The following is a 22445-nucleotide window of genomic DNA, read 5'->3' as shown; positions in this document are numbered from 1 at the left end:
AGACGGGGTATATGAACGTGGGCTGCTGGTATCCCTATTCGTTTTTGTTCGTTAGTACTTCTGGGGTCGGCACCCCGCGAACGAGAAGGGGGGGGTCGAGGACCTGGAAAGGTAGACACACCAAAAAGAAATCAACAATGAATATTAACAATGACGCTCAAAAACAAGAATATGCATCCAACGCCGCACCGTCAGTCTTTGCGGGAGGTGGGGGAAGGCCAGGCCGGGAAGAGCTTAAGGGATGAAGAAGACCAGCGCAAAGACGGACTCACACGATGAAAACGTTTTCCCTGAAAAGGCAATCGATAAACATTCAGCCAGGCCGCCAGAACAACGGGCATTGCTGATGTCAGCATGCACAAGCGGCAGAAAATGCTTGGGTGCGGCCGAGACCTGCGCTAGCCGTATTTGGACGCTGATGCCTGACGATCTGTCCGGCCAGGATGACGATGGCGGCGCGGGTTTTTCGAGGAAAGCACCGATTCTCCGATTGCCCACGACGTTCGTGACTCACGGCTGACCTTTTCTGACAAGACGTGTCTGCGATGGATGCCCTGTCAACATCGCTGTGACCTCCACTGCCATTGCCCATTATACCCCGCCCCCCTCAACCTCAGGCCACCATGTCCCTCACGTTGAAGCTCTCCTCCCTTGCCATCCGCACGCTGTCAAAGCCGATAGCCGTACGTCAGCATAACCCTTACCTGTCCGCATAATCCAGCGAGATAATACTGACCTTCGAACAGAATCAAATAAAAGCACAGGCCCGCGAACATGAGCGATTTCGACGAATTTGCATCTCTATGGCCCAGGGCCTTCATCAACTCGATATGCGCCTCCGGCTAGGTACAATACGCGACAACCATGCGGCAACACGACGAGCCGCTGCTGAAGCGGAGCTACGAAAACACAAGCCTACATCCCCGACCGTCAAGACTCAAGCTGAAACGAAAGCTGAGGAAGAGGCTATTGCAAAGGCAAAGGCTGCAGCATCCGAGGCCGAGAAGCCAGCCCCAAGGCCTCACATTCGGCCGCTATCCGAATCAAAGGCCATTGAATCCGGCGCAACCTTTATCAGCGAAGGGTTTCTGTTTCTTGTGGCAGGCGGACTTATACTGTTCGAGTCATGGAGATCTCGGAGGAAGGAGAATACCCGGAGAGATGATGTTGCGGCTCGGCTCAATGAGCTTGAAGACACGGTGGGAGTTTACAGGGAGGCATTCGTGGCTCTCGAAAAACAGGGAGATCTACCGCCGCCGTCCCGTAAAATCCTCCTGCGGATGATTGAGGATGTGGAGCCGGAGCCGGCAGTAGAGCCTGAAGAACAGGGTTGGCTCTCGACGATAGCATCATATTTTTCGTTTGGGAACAGCCAACAGCAGTCTGAGAAGCCAGCTGATGGAAGCCAAACCAACCCTCCGAGCGATACCATCAAACCTACTCCGGGCACTTCTCCTTCAGCAACAGCAAATATTCCAATTGACTCCAATTCAACTGCGGTACCCAAAAAGACTTGAGCGGGTGCCCCGTTGCTTTACTATGTACAGTCCATGCTTCTGAATTTGCGAGACTTGGGATTCCCCAATACCTCAAGTGAGCGTGTTTTGTGTACAGGCAACGAACGATGTGGGTACCATCAGTTAGAGTGGAATATGTCGTCGGTCACTGATTGACCTAATTAATTAGCAATTTTGCAGAGTTAATACTCTGGCATCTATTTGTTATAGAATCTTTCGCATCTTTGGCGTTTCTTTTATGTGTTGTTCTCGGATACCCCTCTCAAATGGTGAAGGAAGGTTGGAGTGGCCTTCCGGGATCCCGTGCATGGACTGAGCGTTGATTCTCCATCTGTACATACATCTAGTCAACTCCACTTTCTATCACTCTGCACAATAACTCCATGCTGAATAGTGCTCCTTTACCAATATGGACGGTCAATCAGGGCTTCGGGGTACATACAGTCCATCGCTCCGAGGTCGTTCAATCTGGAAAGTAATTGGTCCTGTCTTAACAGCTTCATCCGAGTTTGTCGAAGGTCAGATCCGCCGTCTATAACTAACACTTATCTGCTCTTTCGTAGTAACCATGTCTACAGAAGCGCGGAGTCCGCATACAGGTGATTTCAACTTCCAACAAATAAACAGTGCTCAGCCCCTCGAGGTCCTTCTCTTAACTCCGTCCTCTCTTGAAGACAACGAAAAACAGAATACCAACCTTCGACTTAGACACTTCGCTACCTCGGAAACTCCGCTATCACCCAAAAAGGCGGTTGCGCTTATGTTGTCACAAGAGGCGTTTACCAGTGCTAACGGCAAGTGCAGCCTTGATGACCTTCTAGCGTTGCAAGTGCTGTACGAAGCTTACGTCTCAATCATTATTGGCCTCGCATACTAATACTGCAGGGTTGAATCAGTATGTTCGAGAGTCTCACGAGTCCTCTTCCAGTGATTGCTATACCAGACACGCCCTCGTTCTTTCCAGCTATTCAAAAGTACATAGCGAACCTCGAAGATATACCGATGGGCAGTCCGTCTCTCGCCGATTCTGTTGCGCTGCTAGCTCAAGCTACTCCAGACTGGACCCCTCTTTGTGAGCAGGCTAGCAATATATTGAGTGACTTGTTCCCAACGTTCCGGAAGTTAAGCGAAGCCACGCACGCACGGGAGGGCCAAAATCTTATCGAAGATTACTTGGGGGAAAATACAGCAAAAAGAGTTATAAGATTCTGGCAGGAGGATATTTCCCGAGAATAATATGTTATCTGGATGCCTACTTGCGAGGTAATCACTCAAAGTGCTCATTGGTTGCGCCGAGATATATATTGCCACCACCGCGGCACTCACACAGCACAATTCCTTAACATGGCGTAGAACCAAAAAACAAAAAGGAAAAAAATTAATTCTATTTAAAGTAAGATAGTGTTAAACGTTATCGTAAACTCCTTTGGGCACCGTATTAATTTGCCTGGACCCTGAATAGTGTGTCGACGAACTGGGGAGTATGATGGCACAATAATACAGCGCCAGGAACAGGCGAAGGCCGATGGTTTGCCGCCTGGACGCAGGCTGGCAGGCCCAGAGGCAGCAAGAATACCTGAGGGATATTAATAACGGAACGGCCGCTGATTGCGCGTTGTCGGCCTGAGAAAGACACCCAACGGTGCCACACGTGTAAGGAGTGTGGCGCAAGCGGTGCCCGTCCCATCCATCCAGACCTGGAGTCAAGACTAAGAGCGACTATCCTCCTCCACATCGTCATTCCTCTCAATCCCTTGTGCACACTTGCACTCTTTCGTCCCTTGTTCAAGCTTTTCCTTATTCTTTTGCTTCTCTGTATTCTTTGACACATCCCCGCGTGGAATGAACCCTCTCCCATCTGTGTTCATTCCCCTCCTTGCCTAAGCGTTATCCCCCTCTATCTCCGCTGCCAATTGATAGGCCAGATAATCTTCGTCGCCTAGGCGCAAGACCCCGGGTGGTCGGCAACATTCACAATGGTGAGTCCGCTCAAGGCAACACTGCCTGCCGTTTTGTTAGGCGAAAGACATGGGCTAACCGTTCCGTCCTATCTAGGGTCACTCACGACGTCCTGTGGGCGGGGAGAAGAAGAGCCGGTTCGGTCGCTCCAAGGCCGCCGCTGATGTGGGCGACGGCCGACAAGCGGGGGGTAAGCCTCAAGTTCGGAAGGCCGTTTTTGAGACCACAAAGAAGAAGGAGATTGGTGTTTCGGATCTTACATTGCTGAGCAAGATCTCCAACGAGGCTATTAACGACAACCTGAAACTACGATTTCAACATGACGAGATCTACGTAAGTCGCCCGCCCTGGCTTTGAGGCGGATGCGCAGAGGGAGAACGGGCTAACGCGACTCTCCAATAGACCTATATCGGCCATGTGCTTGTTTCTGTCAACCCCTTCCGAGACTGTAAGTGAATTGACCTTGACCCTGTGGTGGGATACCTGGCTGACTGGATATCCCCTTATTAGTGGGCATCTACACCGACAGTGTCCTCGAATCCTACCGAGGCAAGAACCGACTCGAGGTCCCTCCCCATGTATTCGCGGTCGCAGAATCCTCGTACTATAACATGAAGTCCTATAAAGACAACCAGTGTGTGATCATTTCTGGTGAATCGGGTGCCGGTAAGACCGAAGCGGCGAAGCGGATCATGCAGTACATTGCTAGTGTATCTGGGGGAAATGATTCATCTATTCAGCAAACGAAGGACATGGTTCTGGCGACCAATCCTTTGTTGGAATCGTTTGGTAACGCCAAAACATTGCGCAACAACAATTCCTCACGGTTCGGAAAGTATTTGGAGTTGGAGTTCAACGCACAGGGCGAGCCTGTTGGTGCCAACATCACAAACTACCTATTGGAGAAATCGAGAGTGGTGGGACAAATCACCAATGAGCGAAACTTCCACATTTTCTATCAGTTCGCCAAGGGTGCGCCGCAGAAATACAGAGGTATGGCTCGATGTTCCTAACTTGCATTGTACGCATACTAATACGGAGTTAGATTCATTCGGTATTCAACAGCCCCAGTCTTACCTATACACGAGCCGATCGAAATGTTTCGATGTCCCCCATGTCGACGATGTGGCAGATTTCCGAGATACCCTTGATGCGATGAACGTCATTGGAATGTCAGAAGCGGAGCAGGACAACGTTTTCCGAATGCTGTCCGTGATTTTGTGGATTGGAAACATTCAGTTTGGGGAGGACGATTCTGGAAATGCTGCCATTACGGACCAGTCAGTGGTAGATTTTGTCGCGTACCTGCTGGAGGTTGACGCCGGTCAAGTCAATCAGGCATTGACTATTCGCATGATGGAGACTAGCCGTGGTGGCCGCCGCGGCTCTGTTTATGAGGTTCCGTTAAACACCACTCAGGCTCTTGCTGTGCGGGATGCTTTGGCCAAGGCAATCTACTTCAATCTCTTCGACTGGATTGTGGAGCGCGTCAATCAGTCTTTGACAGCTCGCGGTTCAGTGACGAATTCCATTGGTATTCTCGACATTTATGGTTTCGAAATCTTCGAGAAGAACTCGTTTGAGCAGCTTTGCATCAACTACGTCAACGAGAAGCTCCAACAGATTTTCATTCAGTTGACGCTCAAGGCAGAACAGGACGAGTATGAGCGCGAGCAGATCACATGGACGCCCATCAAGTACTTTGATAACAAGGTTGTGTGCTCGCTGATTGAAGACAAGCGACCACCCGGTGTCTTCGCTGCGCTGAATGATGCTTGTGCGACAGCCCACGCTGATTCTGGAGCTGCTGATAACACCTTTGTTGGGCGACTGAACTTCCTTGGGCAGAACCCTAACTTCGAGAGCCGACAGGGCCAGTTCATTGTCAAGCACTACGCCGGTGATGTCAGCTATGCTATCCAGGGAATGACCGACAAGAACAAGGACCAGCTCCTGAAGGATCTGTTGAACCTTGTCCAGTCGAGTGGCAACCAGTTTGTGCACTCGCTCTTCCCGGAACAGGTCAACCAGGATGACAAACGACGACCGCCTACTGCCAGTGATAAAATCAAAGCCTCCGCCAACGATCTGGTCGCAACATTGATGAAGGCCCAGCCATCGTACATACGAACTATCAAGCCAAACGACAACAAGGCTCCAAAAGAGTTTAACGAGGGCAATGTTCTCCACCAGATCAAATACCTCGGTCTCCAAGAGAACGTTCGCATTCGACGTGCAGGTTTCGCTTACCGTCAAACCTTCGACAAGTTCGTTGAGCGCTTCTACTTGCTATCCCCCAAGACTTCTTATGCTGGTGAATATACCTGGTCCGGCGATATCGAAACAGGAGCTCGCCAGATTTTGAAGGACACCCGGATCCCTGCCGAGGAGTACCAGATGGGTATCACAAAGGTTTTCATCAAGACCCCCGAGACACTCTTTGCATTGGAGGCTATGCGTGACCGTTACTGGCACAACATGGCCATTCGAATCCAGCGGGCATGGCGGAACTACCTGCGCTACCGTACGGAGTGTGCTATTCGTATCCAACGCTTCTGGCGCCGTGCTACTGGTGGGCTTGAGCTTATCAAACTACGTGACCAAGGCCACCAAATCCTGAACGGTCGAAAAGAGCGCAGAAGAATGAGTATTCTTGGTTCTCGACGATTCCTCGGTGATTATATTGGTATTGGTAACAAGGGTGGCCCTGGAGAGATGATTCGCAGTGGTGCTGCCATCAATTGTATGTATGAACCCAACGTTTTGAAACATGAAATGCTAACCTTTATATAGCCTCCGAGGATGTCCTTTTCTCCTGCCGTGGTGAGGTGCTAGTATCTAAGTTCGGTCGCTCAAGCAAACCTGCGCCTCGCATATTCGTCTTGGTATGGATGGCTCGGCTCCTTTACTCCCGTTGATGGACTGCTACTGACATCCGCAGACAAACCGACATGTATACATTGTAGCCCAGAACTTCGTGAACAACCAACTTGTCATTTCCTCGGAGAAAACCATTCCTATTGGAGCCATCAAAGCCGTTAGTGCTTCCAATTATCGGGATGACTGGTTCTCGTTCGTCATCGGTGGACAGGAACCGGATCCGCTCGTCAACTGCGTTTTCAAGACCGAGTTCTTCACTCATCTTAACAGTGCTCTCCGTGGGCAATTAAATCTAAAGATCGGCCCACAGTAAGCCTCCTTCACCCTAAAGAGTGACTGTTACTAACCGAAACAGAATCGAATACAACAAGAAGCCAGGAAAGCTGGCTACCGTCAAGGTCGTCAAAGAACCATCCGCAACCCAGGTTGACACCTATAAGAGTGGAACAATCCACACCGGCTCAGGAGAACCGCCGAATTCTGTGTCCAAACCAACCCCCCGAGGGAAGCAAGTGGCTGCCCGACCTGTCACAACAGGCAAGCTCCTTCGACCAGGTGGCCCAGGTGGTGGGCCCTCAAAGCTTGCGTCGAGACCCGCGCCGGAGCGTCGAGCCGTACCACAGCCTACGCCCCAGCCAGCTGCAGCACGGCCGACACCAACCCCCAGGGCCGTTCCCCAGCCTGTTGCTGCTGTTGCTGCCTCGCATTCACGCAATTCATCAAGCGCATCTGCGAGGGCACCACCTCCCCCGCCGCCACCACCGCCTGCTGCGGCGGCAGGACCAAAGAAGGCCAAGGTCTTGTACGACTTCAACAGCGATAGTAGCGGCATGCTATCAATTCGCGCCGGTGAACTTGTCCAGATTATGTCGAAAGAAGGAAATGGTGAGTTTTTTTCTTCTCATCCTCTAACCATGTACACAGCTAACGACACTTAGGCTGGTGGCTATGCATGAATCTTGAGACCTCAGCCCAAGGCTGGTCTCCCGAAGCTTACCTAGAGGAGCAAGCTGCTCCCGCACCAAAACCCACACCTCCCCCTCCTCCACCAGTCGCTCCCCGAGCAAGCCCAACACCGGTGAACGGATCAGCCACCGTCGCCGCAGCAAAGGCCAAAGCGGCACCTCCAGCACCCCCGGCCAAACGACCAAACATGGCAGGCCGGAAAGCAGCTCCGGCACCCCCCTCTGCGCCCCGAGATAGTGCAGTCAGCATGAACTCGCAGGGCGATTCCTCTGGCGCAAGTGGCCGCGGCACGCCGAACAGTGTGTCCAACGCCAGCCTCGCAGGCGGTCTTGCTGAAGCACTGAGGGCACGGCAGAGTGCCATGCAGGGCAAACATGATGATGACGATGACTGGTGATTGTCTTACATCTTTTCCCCCCTCTGTATCTTCCAGTTTCTGTTATGTTAATTATTTTCTTTCTTTTCCTTTCGCACTTTTGTTTTAGCCATTAGACGGGGTTTTTTTGTTTCTTGTTTGGAGAGTTCTTAGAACTTCTACTATACCACTGGAGCGACCCGGACGTCTGAGAATTCATTTGTTTGGCGCTTGCATACGGGTTCGTTGTTGTGTGTTCTCCGGATGGGCGATCAATCCTTCGATCATTGTAAGTAGACTTGAGGAGGCAAAAATGCGTTCAATACCATTTCATTCCATATCTTAGTCTTATCATCAACATAAATCGTAGTGCATATGTTAGTATACGCCTACTTATCCAATATGCTTTATCAAAAAAGAAAAAAATGAGAAAGACCGTCCACGGCCATTCTAATTTGAAAGTGCCACAATCTAAACAGTCTAAGCTGCAAACTGTCCAATACAAATGTCTGAAACAAATGTCTTCCAAACCCACTCATTTACTACTTCTTGAAACTTCAAATGTCTGATGGATCTCAATCCGCGGCACAGGGTCCTCACTCCGCTTAGGAAACTGGATTCCGCCAGTTTCACCCCCCTCGATATCAACAGTCGAGCGCATGTTGGTCATCGGTAGACCGGCAAAGGGCTCAAAGAAGCTCTCATTTGGAGGTTCAAGGCGCTCTTTATCCATGCTATTGCTACGGCGGGGTAAGGTGGTCAGTGCTGCGGGGTTCCTGTTTCGTCCGATCCCGAGGTCGCTGTCCAAGGTGGCGGGGTTAAATGGATCTGGTGTGAGTTTGCTAGCATTGAACCTGGACTTGTGGGGCTTTATGGAGTTACTGGGGTTGGAGGGACCGTTGGCGAAGGGGTTGTATCTGGTGGAGGAGCGGCTGGAGAACGTGCGGAAGAGTGGTCGGAGGGTTGCGAGGGAGCCGGCTGTTATTGAGAGACCAGTTTCGATGCAGGACCAGACTGCTATCTTCGGGTTGTTAGTACCTTTCAGAGGGGCGGAGGCTGTAATTGGCCTACTGGGATGGCTGAGTCTAATACACGATGGACGGTTAGTATATTATAAGTCAATAGTAATATAGATAAAATGGAATGGCATACATAGGAAACCCTTATCGTGAATTATCGTGACAAAGGGAATTCGGATGATGATGGCAACACTCGCACTGTGTATACTGTCAGCAAAAGAATGGCACGGACTGGGGTACCAATAGGTAGGACAGGAAGATATGTACATGCACGCAAGTCCTAAAAGGCCCGCAGCAGCAATCTTCGTCTTTCGACTCATCTGCAGGCCACGAACAAGGATAATAGGGAGCAAGCCCACAGTCATATCAAATAGCGCTGATGTTACGCTGAAGACGTATAGCATGATCCCGATAGTGTTGACGGTGGTGCACTTTCCATCCGTATCTCCTTCGATATGCCTCCACCAGAAGGAGATGGGCGAGCATTGGACCATCATAAGGATGAAAAAGACGATGCCGCTGGTGACCACGAGCGCTGTTGCTCCGTACAGCACCCTCCTATGCAATGAGGACACCATGACACGGAGAAGAAATATACACACAGACATTTTGGCCAGGACTGATGAGATGGCGTAGAAAAGATCACCGAAAAACCAGTACTGCCGGTGTTAGGCTGATGGCATGCTAATTGCAAATGTATTCTAGTTAAAACTCACTACCATTGCGTTGCTTCGCTGCTTGCGAGTCAACTCTGACAGATGCTTCCCTGTGCCCCAGACATACGCACCGATCATGCACCCACAGAGCATGATGTAGAATAGCTGCAGAATTAGCATCTGGCTGAGAAACAATTGGGTCCTGGGAGGAGAAATACTAATGCAAGTATCATGACAAAGTCATCCCAGCCAAAGGCCTTGACAATACGCAGCCGCACATAACAGCGAAGGGCGACTGAAATGCTGGACAAGGCCACAAACGCAGCTGCCACGCCGCAGAGAGCAGCACTCTGATCAACCATGATCGTGTAATCGGTCCGGATTCATGCAGGTGCAGATGCGGATCCGGGGATTGCTCAATATAGTGAGGACGCAGGACATCACTAGAAAATAAAAGAAGGAAAGAGAAACAGAAAGGGGAAATACACCTTATCACACACCGGTTAACACATCCGTGCTTGAATGTGAATTTGACATGGACCCTGCTTCGCCACAAATGCCCACTGGAGCTGCGGGCATTTTGTAAACTTCACTCTCCGCAAGTTATGGCTTCTATCAGTGTGGGTGGCTCAGGGTGGCTCAAGAGCTCATTGGTGATATCTGACACCGGGACCCAGTTAGAGGTCTGGACAGTCCCATCCCACTGTCTGTAAGTCGGTCGGTAGCCGTGAAGATATCTGTGACGAGAGAGCCTCACAACTTGGAACGGGTTGGCTCTGTCGAGACCGTTGCACTGAGTGAAACAGAACTTGCTAGCACAGGAAGAAAAGGTTTTTGGAGAATTATGCGAGACAATGACACAAACAGGAGGGTGCATCAGATCAAAATTTTGGGAGGAATAGGATGGAGCTTGTGGTTGAGGTTCAGAGAGCCAGCCGAAAGCGAAGTTATATCCAAGTCAGCAGCCACATTGTTCACTCCACTGAGGAAAAGGAAACAACAATCACATGCAGAATCATTCAGTTATCAGATATCAATTTCATTCGTAGTAAAAGGATAAGATATATGTCCAATTTCAAGGTAGCTGGCTATATAGGCCGAACCCAGCACCCAAAACCATGGTATCACAGTCAAGTAAACCGGTAGCCAGTTTACTTCAAGAACTTGCTAGCAAGGCCCATCAGTCCCGAGGGGCCACCGGTGCCAGAGCTCCCACTTCCCTCGCTCTTCATGTACATCTTGAAGGCCATCTCGGCGGCCTGGTTAACAGCAGACTGCTTGTCGCCGCTCTAAAGAAACACAACCAACCATGCGTTAGCCATCGATTCTCACAGTAATAACACATCCGTAGGTAAACTAGGTAGGATGATACTCACAGCCTCTCCCTTGCCGTTCTTCTCTTCCCACATCTTGCTCGCCTGCGCCATGGCCAAGCCAATGAAAGCGTTCTTGTCCTGTCCACCACCCGAAGCCCCGCCGCTGCCGGAGTTGAACATCTTCAGCGCCTGCATGGCGGCACCAGCACCCATGTCTCGCGAGTCCATGTTGCCGCCCTGCTCGTAGCGCCGGTGCGAGTTCACGGCGTGCTCCTCGTCCACGTCGTGGTCGCTGCCGGAGTTGCGCTCCTGCACGAACTTGAGGGCTTGCGAGAACAGGGAGCTGTCTTCGGAGGAGTGGGTGGAGGCGTGCGAGGCAGCGCCGTTAAGGTCAAACTGGTTGCCGCCCTGGTTGCCGCTGTGGCCGGAGTCCTGGTTGAAGTGGTCCTTGACGGCACCGGCGATGATGTTTTGGAAAGACATTTTGGTCGGTGAGTTGTTCTTCAAAGGTAGGGTTGAGATTTCAATGGATGGAATTGATGATTGATAGGAGAAGATGAGATGGATTCCAGGTTGTTTGAGATCGGGGGGACGTGGGTGAGCTGCCTAAGTATTTATTTGGATGTATGAGATTGAGGGGGAGGGGTTTGTGGCTGCTGGTGGGCAGCTGAGAGCAGATGGATCCAGCAAGATCGGGCCTACGGGTCTCCTATTGGCTGAACTCCAGGGCTTGCAGCAGTGGCAAAAATAACTCTTCCTATCTGGGCAGCAACCAGCACCGCACAGCCACAGGAGGGGAGCACAGCTACGTCACTTGAGCCACACTCCCACAAAGAAAATCTGTCAGGTAATCAGGTACGTCCTGCTATTGTCTCATAGGTACAGGTATGTTTATTCAGTATATATGAAGTGCGTATGGTATCTCCGCTGAAATGCTGCAAATTCCCAATGATTGGGATAAAAAAAAAAAATGTAAATGTGACCAAAAGATATATAGAAATTTAAAAAAGGAGGAGCTCATCGTGCTCCTTGTCGCTTAGGTTCCACAAGTACCTCGATCGCCGCTCTCGTTCGCTCAAGATACAGCGCTCATCTTCATCGAGATCTGACTCCTTAACCCACTCATTGGGCGATTGTTGCAGGCCATACTGCTGGCCCCACTGTTGTCGGTCGTATTCCATGAACCCACCAAAGTGCTCGTCCGTGTTGGCTGCCCAGATTGTGCCTCCATCAGGCGAGTAGTCCGCACCTCCAATCTCGCCAAAGAAGTCATGCACCTGCCGGGTTTGGTATGTCTGCGCGTTCACAATAGCAATCCGATCTGCCGGTTCGCAGAGCAACAGGGTTCGCGGACCCCCTCCAACCGGGGAGAATCGCAGAGACCGGTAGCCTGCTACGTCGGACTCAATCTTCTGGAGTGGGCGCCATGTACGAGCGTCCCAAATAATTGCGGACTTGTCTTGGTTGCTTGTAGCTATCTGCATCATGTCCGGAGACCATGCGCAAGCGAAACCGAAGTCGCGGTGGCCGCGGAGAGGATGAACCGGCCTGCCGGTATCCGCTTCGACGACCCAGGCATCTGGAGAGTCGCCAATAATGACACGCAGACGGCCATCCGGTGAGGTAGAAGTACAATTTACCGCATGCGTCAGCGCATGGTCGCTGAGGAAGGTGTTGGTTTCGCAATCTAACGTCCGTACGTGCTGGTCGTTTGAGGCAAAAACCCCGATAGGCGCGCGGTTCGTGCGACTCGGGATGATATCAATGTGGTTGGTGATTCCGTTCCGGTTTGTCGTAACAAAGCCCTCCACCCCCTTGTCGTTGGCACCCATTGCCCGTATAGCATACTCTCCGAAAAAGCCTCCGGCGATGGATACGCCTACAGCTGTTTTCGTTGTGGATATCTTCACCGGACCTTGAAACCCAGACTCGACAGTAGGCACTGACAAATCAATCAAACATTGTAAGTCATTGTAAGCCGGAACCCACGAATACAGCTTCGACTCATGGGCGAAATGGACAGTATTGTACGCGGGAACGGACATCAGGTTGCGGAGCTGGAAGTGCTCGATTGTCGCCTTATGCCCTGTATGCATGGTTTTCCCTTGAAAGTAGAACTCTTCCTCTGGGAGTCGGGCACCTGGTCGCTGCCGAGGGTACTGGAGATTATGATACGATGTATACCACTGGTCGCGCAAATGACGTGCATCTGCGCGCTTGACTCGTAACTTGTCCCACCAGGGGATCTGTTGGATATCGTAAAAGTCCCCAGTATGGCCACTGGGTCGAGTGATTTTCGCCGGTGGTGCCCACCGGATGATGCTGGATAAAGGATTCTGAGGCAGGACTGGCGGTGTAAGCCCCAGCATTGGTATGGAAGCGGTCGATGAGTGGTAGAGCCATTGTGATATAAACTGAGCGATATCAAAGTTTCTCTCATGCGCTGCCGTAGAAAGTTAGCAACCAAGCAAGACAAATACGATTGAATACGTACTAGTTCCATGTATGACAGAGTCCGCGAAGTGCGGGTCCGCCGTCGGGTCACCGTTAACATCCTCAAGATCAGAGAAAGAATTTGCATGTTCCTCATAGCTAGAAGAAGGATCGACCCCGGATTCTTGGGAGCCGTACGTATAATCCGGCGGCCGATAGAAATCGTCCAGATCGACCTCCGATGCATGTGAATGACCGTCATCGTCAGATGTATGATGAGGATCGGCATCATAATCACTGTCGTCGCCGCCGTCCAAGTAAAACTTCCGAGTGTCATCCTCATCCTCCAATGTCGTGAATGGTACCGGCTCCCGCTGAGATGTATATGGCGGCTCGGGTTCCATGACAAAATCCGTTCCACTATCTTCTTCGGTGCCCTCCGAAGCCCCGATATAGTCACGCAGAGAGCCAGCACCATAGACAAACTGGTTCACTAACCCAGTCGATCCTATCTGATCCATCTGGTAATCGTGCAGAGGTACTCCGCCCGCTTCCGATAGCGCATCGGTCATCTCCGAATCGGACATGTATAGATCCATCGGCGGGGATATCTGAGATCCCGGGATATCTTGGCTAGACGATGTTCTCTGGTGGGGAAAGAAGTTCCCCGGCTCAATAACTGCATTGACTATTTCAGATACCGGAATACTCGTCCTGCTGTTGGTGGCGTCCGGATAATGAGGGACCGACATAAAAGCGGAGAGTGCCTCGCCAGCGTAGGGGTTATGCAGAGATGATGAGATGCGATCAAAGCCATCCTCTGTGGACTGTTCCGGACGATGCCGCTCTAGGAGGTTAGTTGCATCGGAGCCAGCAAGGTGACCTTCGTTTTCCGCAGCCATGTCTGGAGGATGGAACCGAGAAGAACCCTCGAAAGACAAGGGTTCAGGCTGAAAGGGTAATCCCAGAGCGTCGCATGATGACGAATCTGCTAACGGCGTCGCCCGATCACTCGAATGTTGGCCCGACGGGTTGGCAGAAGACGACCAGAGGTGGGATGTGGACGTTGAAGAAGGCTGAAAAGCACGCTCACGCTCACCAGGCATTCCGGCCGCCGAGCGCAGCGCTTGGCTGCTGCCGACGAAAGGAATGAACTACCTCAGAGAGCCTTGCACAACGCGCGGGGAAAGGAAAAGCGAGGTGGCGCCCGAGTGATCAGGCAGAGAAAGGGTACACGAGGTGGGCGAGAGAGACACAGCGCGATTGGCACCGAGGGTCGTCCACGTTGCCTCGTTTAGGATCAAGGATCTTCTTGGCTATGCAACAACCGTTGTCCACCCCGCAGCCTATCTTCCATCACCGCCCCCACACGAGGGAAGCGCAATAATGCCGATTTTGGGGGGTCGCAAAAAAAAAGTTGGGCCGGCGACTGGACGAATACGCGAAGCTGCGGCTCTGGAAATTTATTCTCGAAAAAGGAGGCGTTGCCTGCTCGGGGATGTTGGCAGCGCAGCCCAATTAGGTGTGGGATGATCCCGGCGAGGGGCCAAGAAGTATGTCAGACGCAGCCGAAATGTCAGAGCGCAAGGAGGCAAAAGCGGAGAAGCGATAGCGGAATCGCAGAGGAGGCAGACAAAAAAACAACAACCAAATGGTCCAGGATTGTCCGACTCGCGGCGTCTGAAGTGCAGAAGGGAGGGGAAGTCGAGGATTAGAAGCAGGACAAGAGTGACAGAGGAGAGGCGATCTTAGTAAAATGCTGCATGGCGAGAACAACGTGCGTCTCAGGTAGTCACACGCAGCAAGCGATGATCTGCCGGCCAGTCTGAGAAAGGAAAAGAGAGATCTGACCGTCGTGGAGTTGTGGGCGGGACTCGAGATTTGGAGAATGTTGGAGCCAGGAGACTCGGAGCGAGCTGAGGGCGAAGTTCACAACGGAGCCAACAATGGGATTGAGCACTGGGTATTAGTCAGATCACACCACCACCGGGATTTGTGAGCAGAATAATAGTAAATAGTGGTAAATATTAACCCTTTGGAAAAGGCACTGGGTACAGAGTCAATAAGCTGCATGAAATCAATAATTAACTTCACTGGTCCGCCTTGTCGCGCGTCATTTGCACAATCGCCGTCGCCGCCCAACGTCTGGCGGGACGATCGTCGCTGTCGCAAGGGTTGTTCGCTGGGTCTGCCGCCATAATAGAGATGGGAGAAAAGGAACTGTGATAACAAAGTTTTGTGGTCACTGGTACATCGTACGTATTGACTACCTCGTACTACATACTTGTGTGCATTTTTCACTTTCAAACCATGTGGCTCTTGGTAGTATTATGTTCCAGAGACTGAGTCAACCAGGGAATCCGTACAACTCCCCAGACACTATACTATAGGCATAATACACAGTAAATGCTAGCTATATCCAAAAATAATAATAATAGAATCACAATATAAATCACGTCAGGTCGTCGAATAATAAAAGGCTAGAAAGGAATATTGCCAACGCTAATACTCAGAGAATGGCTCGTAAGGCATATTGTGTCCAACGGGAGGTTGCCATGTCGTCTGCATTTTTAACCGACGATCTAGATATAATTAGCACTCATTCCATTCAAACACTGCCAGCAGACATACCTTTCTCAAAGTCTCGCCATCTCTTCATTGTAATCTTGCTGCTGTCGAATTCGCCCTCGCCGTCCTCGTGGCCCTTGTCCTTCTCGCCTGCTGTCTTTCGCGTATCACCCCAACTGAAGTCGTCGAATTTCCAGTACGCATACGTTGGCAGTACAAAGTTCCAGATCGGCAGTGAAATCAGATAGACAATCATCCACAACACGTAGACAAGTCGATGGGCTGTAATGACAACGAGAACTCCGGGAAGTCCAAGAATGAGCGCAAGCAGGACCAATGGAATCACCTGAACGGGACTCTTGACAATCGAGGAAACAATGACGTAAATCGTAAATGAAATGGCGGCTGGAAGTACAAGGGTTCCGACCAGCTCGATGAAGATGACGAACTGCATACTAAAGCAGAAGGTACCGCACAGATCGCGAACCAAGACCAGCTCCATCAGGTTGTGAACGGTACTGTTGATCCAACGACGACGCTGAGATAACAAGACCATGAATTTCTCTGGCACAACCGTTTTACAGACTGCTTGGGGCACAAAAATCTGCTTGCGCTTGGGGAACGTTCGAAGCATGAGAGTCGACAGATATCGATCCTCTCCCAGGAGTAGCAGATTCTTTTTATGCAGGGTATCGACCACGTTTTCGGAGTAATGCTCGACGACATCCGGGTTTGCAAGGATTGGCACCCAGTAATTCTGGCCACCCTTTGGTGCCTTGATTCGATACATTGAGAAACAACCTGGAAGACAGGTAACACCACCGAAAATTGACTCGAAGGCTTTCGACTGATGGTGGGAAACAAAATATCTGCATCGTTATTAGCATCAGATCAGACAGTCTGGGGGAATATAAGGCACGTACTCAAACACTTGGATCATGGTCACCCAGCTATCGGTCTTGTTCGCAATTTTTGTCTCACCACACAGACCCATTACCTCGGGGTCCTTGACCATGGCAGATATCATATGCGTCAAACTATCCGGGAAAACCTTGGTGTCCGCATCCACCATGAGTACGACTTCGTAGAAATCTGGCGGGATGCCAGTTACGTGCAAAAGCCCGTTGAACATCTCATACTCGAGCTCGGTCATTCTCTCGTCGAACATGACCTTCTGCAAAAACGACATAAGAATAATCTGACTATCTCGCTTGCCTCGGTTTCCGGGCTTCGCTACTGTCGATTCGGCTGGTGTCCCGGACTTCACGATAATCATCATTGGAACGCGCTGTTGTTTCTCAATCGGGATTACTGAATCCTCTCCATAGTCGTAAAATCCGGCATGGATCTGTGCCATGTTGTGACGCTTGGAACCGGTAGCCACAGCCACGTAGGAAAATGCCTCAACCTCCTCGGGAGGCTTGATGGGGTCCTTCATCATGCGAAGGACAATCTCAGGGGTTGAGAACTCCTCTCCTTTACCCTTGATCATACCATCACAGATCACAACAATAGATTTATGACTGTTTGGATAATCCGTCATCGCAATAGAATCTAGCGTGGTGCGGATTCCATCTGCACCCTCCGAGTAACACGTAACCAAGCACATTGCATGAGCCAGAGGGAAGCCATATGGTTGCCAGTCAGGGGGCGGTTGAGGAACGACGAGTTCATGTATGTAACCAGATGATCCAAGGCCCTCGGATTCCGGTATGGCAGTTGAATAACGGGAGTCTGGTACCAAACTTTGTCGGCTGGCAGAAGGATTCAATCGAGGGTTCTCAACGCTCAAGGTACCGCTACCGTTGTGACTTTGCCTATAGACGGATGGAGTGGTACCGCTAGGGACTAACCGGGTGGTAGAATTCTGGCTCGCCATTGTTACCCACTGAGGCTTCTGCTTCCCGCCATTGCTCACAGTATAGGGACTAGAGAAACGAGAAGTCGTTGGCAGAAAACTGGCCCTCTTACTCATGCGGTCACCTGGAGTGTGGTCTGCAAGACGAGGGCCAGGACGGTAGATATCGTTCGACCAATCCTCAATCTGTTGGTTTCGAGCTCTCGAATCGACTGCGCCCATGCTGGTTTTCTGGGCCGCAAATCGAGGCGCTAGGAACCACTGGAAGATGACGGCAAAGGCGAACTTGACGATCACGATAGACAAAATGAAGATCAAAGATACATAGAGAACAACTTGTGAGGCAATGCAGCCCACCGTATCGGTGTCAATACTTCCGACCTTGATTATTTGGGACAAACATTTGCCGATTTGCTTGTCCTCGCCGGTTTGGAAGTAGTAGGTGAGATCGACGCCCCGGATATCGGGATTTTCGCGAAGCTGGTCGAATTTTGCCGGATACTGTACCTGAGAGGTGTCGAGCCATCGCAGGAGGTCTAGATCAAGAACATTCCCAGAGTAGATTGCAAGGTTTCTGCTCGTATTCTTCGTGTCCTCCCATGTGAAATACACATCACCAGAGCTACTCAAGCTGTAGAAAGCTCTCCGGCCTGAGCGAGACGTATGGCAACCCCAGCCGGGATAGTAGTTTGTTGTAAGGTTGGGTTCAGATGAGCCATCCTGATTGAATGGGGCGCACGGGAAATACCAACCAAGATCTCCATCGGAATTGGTTGGGATATCGGATCCATCGGCCAATGTAATTAGGCCCTTACAATCCCCGTTCACCTCTTGAAAGAAAAAGCTTCCATCTTGGCCTCCATACTTGTGAGGGAGGTCATAGAGAATGTTGCTATCTCGCGGTATGCCGGCAGCCTCAGGATGCTCTGACCCAGACAGGTCAATCGCTTGTCCTTGGAATATCATATAACCGTTGCTTATTTCATTGGCCTTCAACCGGGTGGGCGGAGTTCCACATACAGCAGCCGTGAAACCGAAGGTGAGGAAACCGACGAACGCTGCGATCATAAGAATGATGCTAATAAGGCCCATCTTCTCTCGCCACGCGCTCCGCTGAGCCTTTTGTGGCATCCCAAAGCACTTCAAGACGAAATCTGGTGCCCAGAATGTGATCACCGAACAGTATGTTGTCCAGAGACTGGGAGGCCGTACCTGCTCCATGGCCTTTTGTCTTCTCCTTTCAGCTGCGGCCTCTCGCTTGGATATTTTTCTCGAAGTCTTCCTTTTCTTTGATCGGTGCCGTGACGCTGTCGGAACCCTCTCCATCGGTTTGTTGACATTCCCCTGCGCACCGTACAGCGCATCTTTTCGCCTCGAGTCCATACTCGGAGTACTGTTCGTCTCACCCTCCCCATCTTCATGCATTAACGGTTCGGTCCCCGTCATCGAATTATACGTAGGCATTTTCTGGGTCCGCTGGTGGTATAGGTAGTTTGGGTGGCTCGGATCAATGCGATTTCTTTCCGGTTTCACGAGACTCTTCTTGCGCCTAACCCCACTATCGATCCCGCGCTCCTCATCTATATCCTGGTGATGTCGAGAACTATGCGAACGATGATGTCTGTGATGTCGCGGACTCAGCATGGGTTCACCGGGCCCCGGTGTATCGGATTCGCGCCGTCTTCTCCGCGAGGGTTCCCGGAATGCTGACGTTTCCTCCCTCCGCGGGGATGCCTTCCCCGGCCGCTGAGGCAAAGACATTGTGACGCCTATTCAATCGGTAGGTATTATCAGCAACCGTGTATCAAGGCGACGGATGCAAGCTCGTCTGAAATATGGCAGGGAACGATCGCAATTCCAGCCAGCCAGAACTCCAGCACTTGAGCATAACCTCCTTCTGAACGGTGTAACGTAATCCAACTGACCTCAAAATAGCATAGGCGGTTGCAAAATGTCAGCGATTTCTTGAGAATGTAGGCTGAAGGACCCCTCCCGAGGAATGTGGGCAACCAATATTTGCGCGGGGTCGGGATGATTTTCCAAAATTCGGAGAGCGCAACGTATTAAATAATTAAACGGGTAAAGCAATATCTAAGAATATTCTGGGGATGAAGTCGTCAAGCGCTGAAAAGGACGGTCGGAGACAAGCAAGCGCAGGCAAAACAGCGGAACGACTTGCGATAAACAAAAGCGAGCGTTGAAGTCGATGAGTCGGGAAGAAGAGCCGCTCTCGTCAGAGTAACAGTAAGCAAATTTGAAACAGACGAGGATGCGAAACGAAAACAGTAACGGATGGAAGAGTGGTGAAGGCAGGAGAGAGAATCAGCGGCACGGCGACGACCCAAGATGGATGCGGAGGTCACGCCAGTCCCTGAGGCCCAGATGGTCAAAGAAAAAGCGGCAGCTCTCGCCCTTAGCCTGTCTCACATTTGGTTACTCCAGCGTAACCAAATGTTATCTCGCACGAGAACCAGTCTATGGGTCAAAAATCTACTCTGTGTGGAATTACTGTTACTTGGGACGCTTGTTTACTGATTGTTTTGACTGCAGTTGAACGTCGGACATACACCTGCTTATTCACTTGCATACAAAGTTCCCGAGGACCACACCCAGTGGCACCTGGCAGCGTCTGAGTTCGACCCTGAAACTGCCGTGACGTGGCAACCCAATCTCTGAGCCAAGATGCTTTAAGGCACCACGAGATGTGAAAATCTGCGATGATAATTCAGCGACGACCTCGAGCGAAGGAGCAGAAAACGATCTTGTCTCCAGGCACAAACGGGCTGTCGCTAGGGGCAATCGGACGGGGTGGGCGGATGAAAATCAATCATAATAAATCCAGACTTTCGCCCACCCCACCAATCGCATGGCCGGGGTTAGGCGCATGGCCCCGCTTAAAGGGGTGTGGCCTCCACCCGGGAGTTATTCTGCCGCGATTCTATTGGGTCAACCTTAATCAACCTTCCTGGAAAGGGCTTAGTTCCGCTGAGATGTTGCACTTTAAGGTTCTATCTGTCACCTGAGGCATCAATTCTGTTCCGATCCATCTTCAACCTTGAGATGTTTCCGATCTCCGAGGTCCACTTCTTGCGAGTCGACAATCGACATCACAACTTCATGAGACGCGTCCAATTTATGGGCAGCCGGGACTTTTTCCAGTTCAACCCTCGCCAAATGGCAGGAATCGGCGCACGGAGAGTCTCGGAAGACCGGACTCCCTGAAAATAGCGTTCTGATAGTGCAGCTAACCCCAAAGGGATGGTGATATGCTATTTTCAAGACACTCTTTCGAAAGTCGCCAATGGAATCACAGACTACTGGCCGCTAGATTATGCTGGGCTTCACGCCCCTTCGCCTCGATGCTAAGTGGGCGGCCGCTGCAGTCTTTATGCACAATTAATGCTCCTGGTGGCCTCATTGTTCCCTTGCCACTGATTTATGCCCCAATATACTCGAAACCTGTTGTATCCGGAGAGCCAATACCTCTGGGCTAATTCACGCACAGCAAGAACCCGAGAGTGACCAAACTCTTTTGACAATATCAAGGGCAATCGTAATCATAGCAGTGGCGGGCACGAGAAATACTCCTGCTTGGTACGGAAGTGATCTGAGGCTGTCATGATCGCAAAGTGGACATAGCGGTAGGGCCAGGACTAGGAGTGAAAGGGGCGGGAGCATCACAGGCCCCGAGCTCAAAGACCACATCAAATCCAGGAACCTTCCCCTTTTGCTGGTAATTACTTAGCGCTCATCATTATAAGGCCCGAGTCAGGGATAATCTTGCAATTTCCACTGTTAGTTTTGGGTGATCTGAAGTGGACAGCTTCGTTCAAAACCCTCGTGTACTTTTGCTTTAGCCTTGCGAAGATCAAGGCCTGGGGTTGAAGATCGCAAGCTCAAAACAAGTTAACACTTTTTCTGGCCCCTTGTAACTATAACATGATCATGTCAAACTGGGAATCAACTATTTTGCAGCTATCAGAGTTGTAAAGTCAATTCCTAGACCATTTAATGCGCCATATAAGGATTATTGTGAGCTAATATATATAGCCTAGTCCACTTCCACCGACACCAAATATTTTCTATCTGATTAGATAGGATCAATGGTTTCGGTATCAGAATAACCTGATGGAGATTCACGTGTTTGTCAGATTATCGTTGCCAGGTTGTCTTTGATAGATCGGCGAACTGCAGTTTTCAAACGTATTATTAACTTTGGGTCAACCATGGATGTGTATCCTTGCGTTCTAAGAATAAATACTTCGCGATGCTCACCAAACCACCGGGTTTTCTCTTCCGAATAGATATCTCACCGACCGACCAGGCCTCCGGAACAATGTGGCTGATGCTCACTCGCTGCAAGTCGCGCTTAGTCTTGCCAGTCTTCCCGGACACCTCCAGCCCGCCCTTGAATGCGGGGCTGAATTGTTCTGTTAATTTATCTAGATTGGAGTGGCACACCCGTTCAGAAAAACTGTCTTGACGAGCCTAACGAAGATACCCAAACTATTATTCTGCTGGTGAAGAAAATGATTGTATCTCATGACTCAAGTAATACTTACCAAGTCGTGCGTTGTTTTATATTTAGAACCAACGTGCATAAGGCCGGTCCAAGCAACCAGACACATCATCTCGAGTGAGACCTCGCCTCATCCGTGATATTTTCGGACAGACAAAGGACACAATTGCTCATCCCCTCATCTTGATATTACATTTACGAGATCGGGGGCGAGATTTGTACCTCTTCGCCTCAGCACCGAATTCACGCCCGCCAATAGAGAGGCTGTGAGAGAGGAGCAGACAGCGCTCAGTCTGGGGCTCTCGGCAAGCCACTTCGCTTGGGCAATTGTGCAATCTAGTCTGCCAGTTACAAGCAGTGTAGCACGACCAGGTCATTTTCCGCAAGGTTGGTGTGATC

General features: G+C 50.8%; 7 protein-coding genes across 7 annotated transcripts; 3 read left to right on the top strand and 4 right to left on the bottom strand.

The window, feature by feature from the left end:
* Positions 1–623: 623 nt before the first annotated feature.
* On the top strand, positions 624–1517 carry ASPVEDRAFT_79587 (OPA3 family protein; the record flags this gene model as incomplete). Its single annotated transcript, XM_040816718.1, has 2 exons — positions 624–683; positions 747–1517. 2 exons carry the CDS (start codon positions 624–626, stop codon positions 1515–1517), a joined length of 831 nt encoding a protein of 276 aa, XP_040663674.1.
* Positions 1518–2095: 578 nt separating this feature from the next.
* ASPVEDRAFT_37373 (uncharacterized protein) lies at positions 2096–3002 on the top strand. Its single transcript, XM_040811449.1, has one exon. It carries the CDS (start codon positions 2415–2417, stop codon positions 2751–2753), a length of 339 nt encoding a protein of 112 aa, XP_040663673.1. The 5' UTR covers positions 2096–2414; the 3' UTR covers positions 2754–3002.
* A 491-nt stretch (positions 3003–3493) lies between these two features.
* ASPVEDRAFT_24827 (class I myosin myoA) lies at positions 3494–7719 on the top strand (the record flags this gene model as incomplete). Its single annotated transcript, XM_040809708.1, has 9 exons — positions 3494–3496; positions 3573–3809; positions 3879–3924; positions 3987–4469; positions 4522–6219; positions 6270–6361; positions 6418–6665; positions 6712–7241; positions 7295–7719. The coding sequence occupies 9 exons, from the start codon at positions 3494–3496 to the stop codon at positions 7717–7719; spliced, it is 3762 nt and encodes a 1253-aa protein (XP_040663672.1).
* Positions 7720–8436: 717 nt separating this feature from the next.
* ASPVEDRAFT_49815 (uncharacterized protein) lies at positions 8437–9714 on the bottom strand (the record flags this gene model as incomplete). The annotated part of the gene is made up of 6 exons (XM_040814222.1): positions 8437–8519; positions 8611–8733; positions 8830–8894; positions 8964–9355; positions 9413–9517; positions 9571–9714. The coding sequence occupies 6 exons, from the start codon at positions 9712–9714 to the stop codon at positions 8437–8439; spliced, it is 912 nt and encodes a 303-aa protein (XP_040663671.1).
* A 789-nt stretch (positions 9715–10503) lies between these two features.
* On the bottom strand, positions 10504–11151 carry ASPVEDRAFT_79584 (uncharacterized protein; the record flags this gene model as incomplete). The annotated part of the gene is made up of 2 exons (XM_040816717.1): positions 10504–10641; positions 10729–11151. The coding sequence occupies 2 exons, from the start codon at positions 11149–11151 to the stop codon at positions 10504–10506; spliced, it is 561 nt and encodes a 186-aa protein (XP_040663670.1).
* A 518-nt stretch (positions 11152–11669) lies between these two features.
* ASPVEDRAFT_123502 (WD40 repeat domain-containing protein) lies at positions 11670–14003 on the bottom strand (the record flags this gene model as incomplete). The annotated part of the gene is made up of 2 exons (XM_040806086.1): positions 11670–13111; positions 13163–14003. 2 exons carry the CDS (start codon positions 14001–14003, stop codon positions 11670–11672), a joined length of 2283 nt encoding a protein of 760 aa, XP_040663669.1.
* A 1600-nt stretch (positions 14004–15603) lies between these two features.
* On the bottom strand, positions 15604–19288 carry chsF (chitin synthase CHS3; the record flags this gene model as incomplete). The annotated part of the gene is made up of 3 exons (XM_040816716.1): positions 15604–15683; positions 15733–16538; positions 16593–19288. The coding sequence occupies 3 exons, from the start codon at positions 19286–19288 to the stop codon at positions 15604–15606; spliced, it is 3582 nt and encodes a 1193-aa protein (XP_040663668.1).
* Positions 19289–22445: the final 3157 nt, after the last annotated feature.

The sequence above is a fragment of the Aspergillus versicolor genome (assembly GCF_001890125.1).
Source record: "Aspergillus versicolor CBS 583.65 unplaced genomic scaffold ASPVEscaffold_2, whole genome shotgun sequence".
NCBI lineage: Eukaryota > Fungi > Ascomycota > Eurotiomycetes > Eurotiales > Aspergillaceae > Aspergillus > Aspergillus versicolor.
Note: the sequence above shows the minus strand (reverse complement) of the source record. Positions and strands in the feature narration are given on the sequence as shown.

Coding starts and splice junctions, on each gene's coding strand:
- ASPVEDRAFT_37373 (XM_040811449.1), top strand. CDS start 2,415: ATGTTCGAGAGTCTCACGAGTCCTCTTCCAGTGATTGCTATACCAGAC.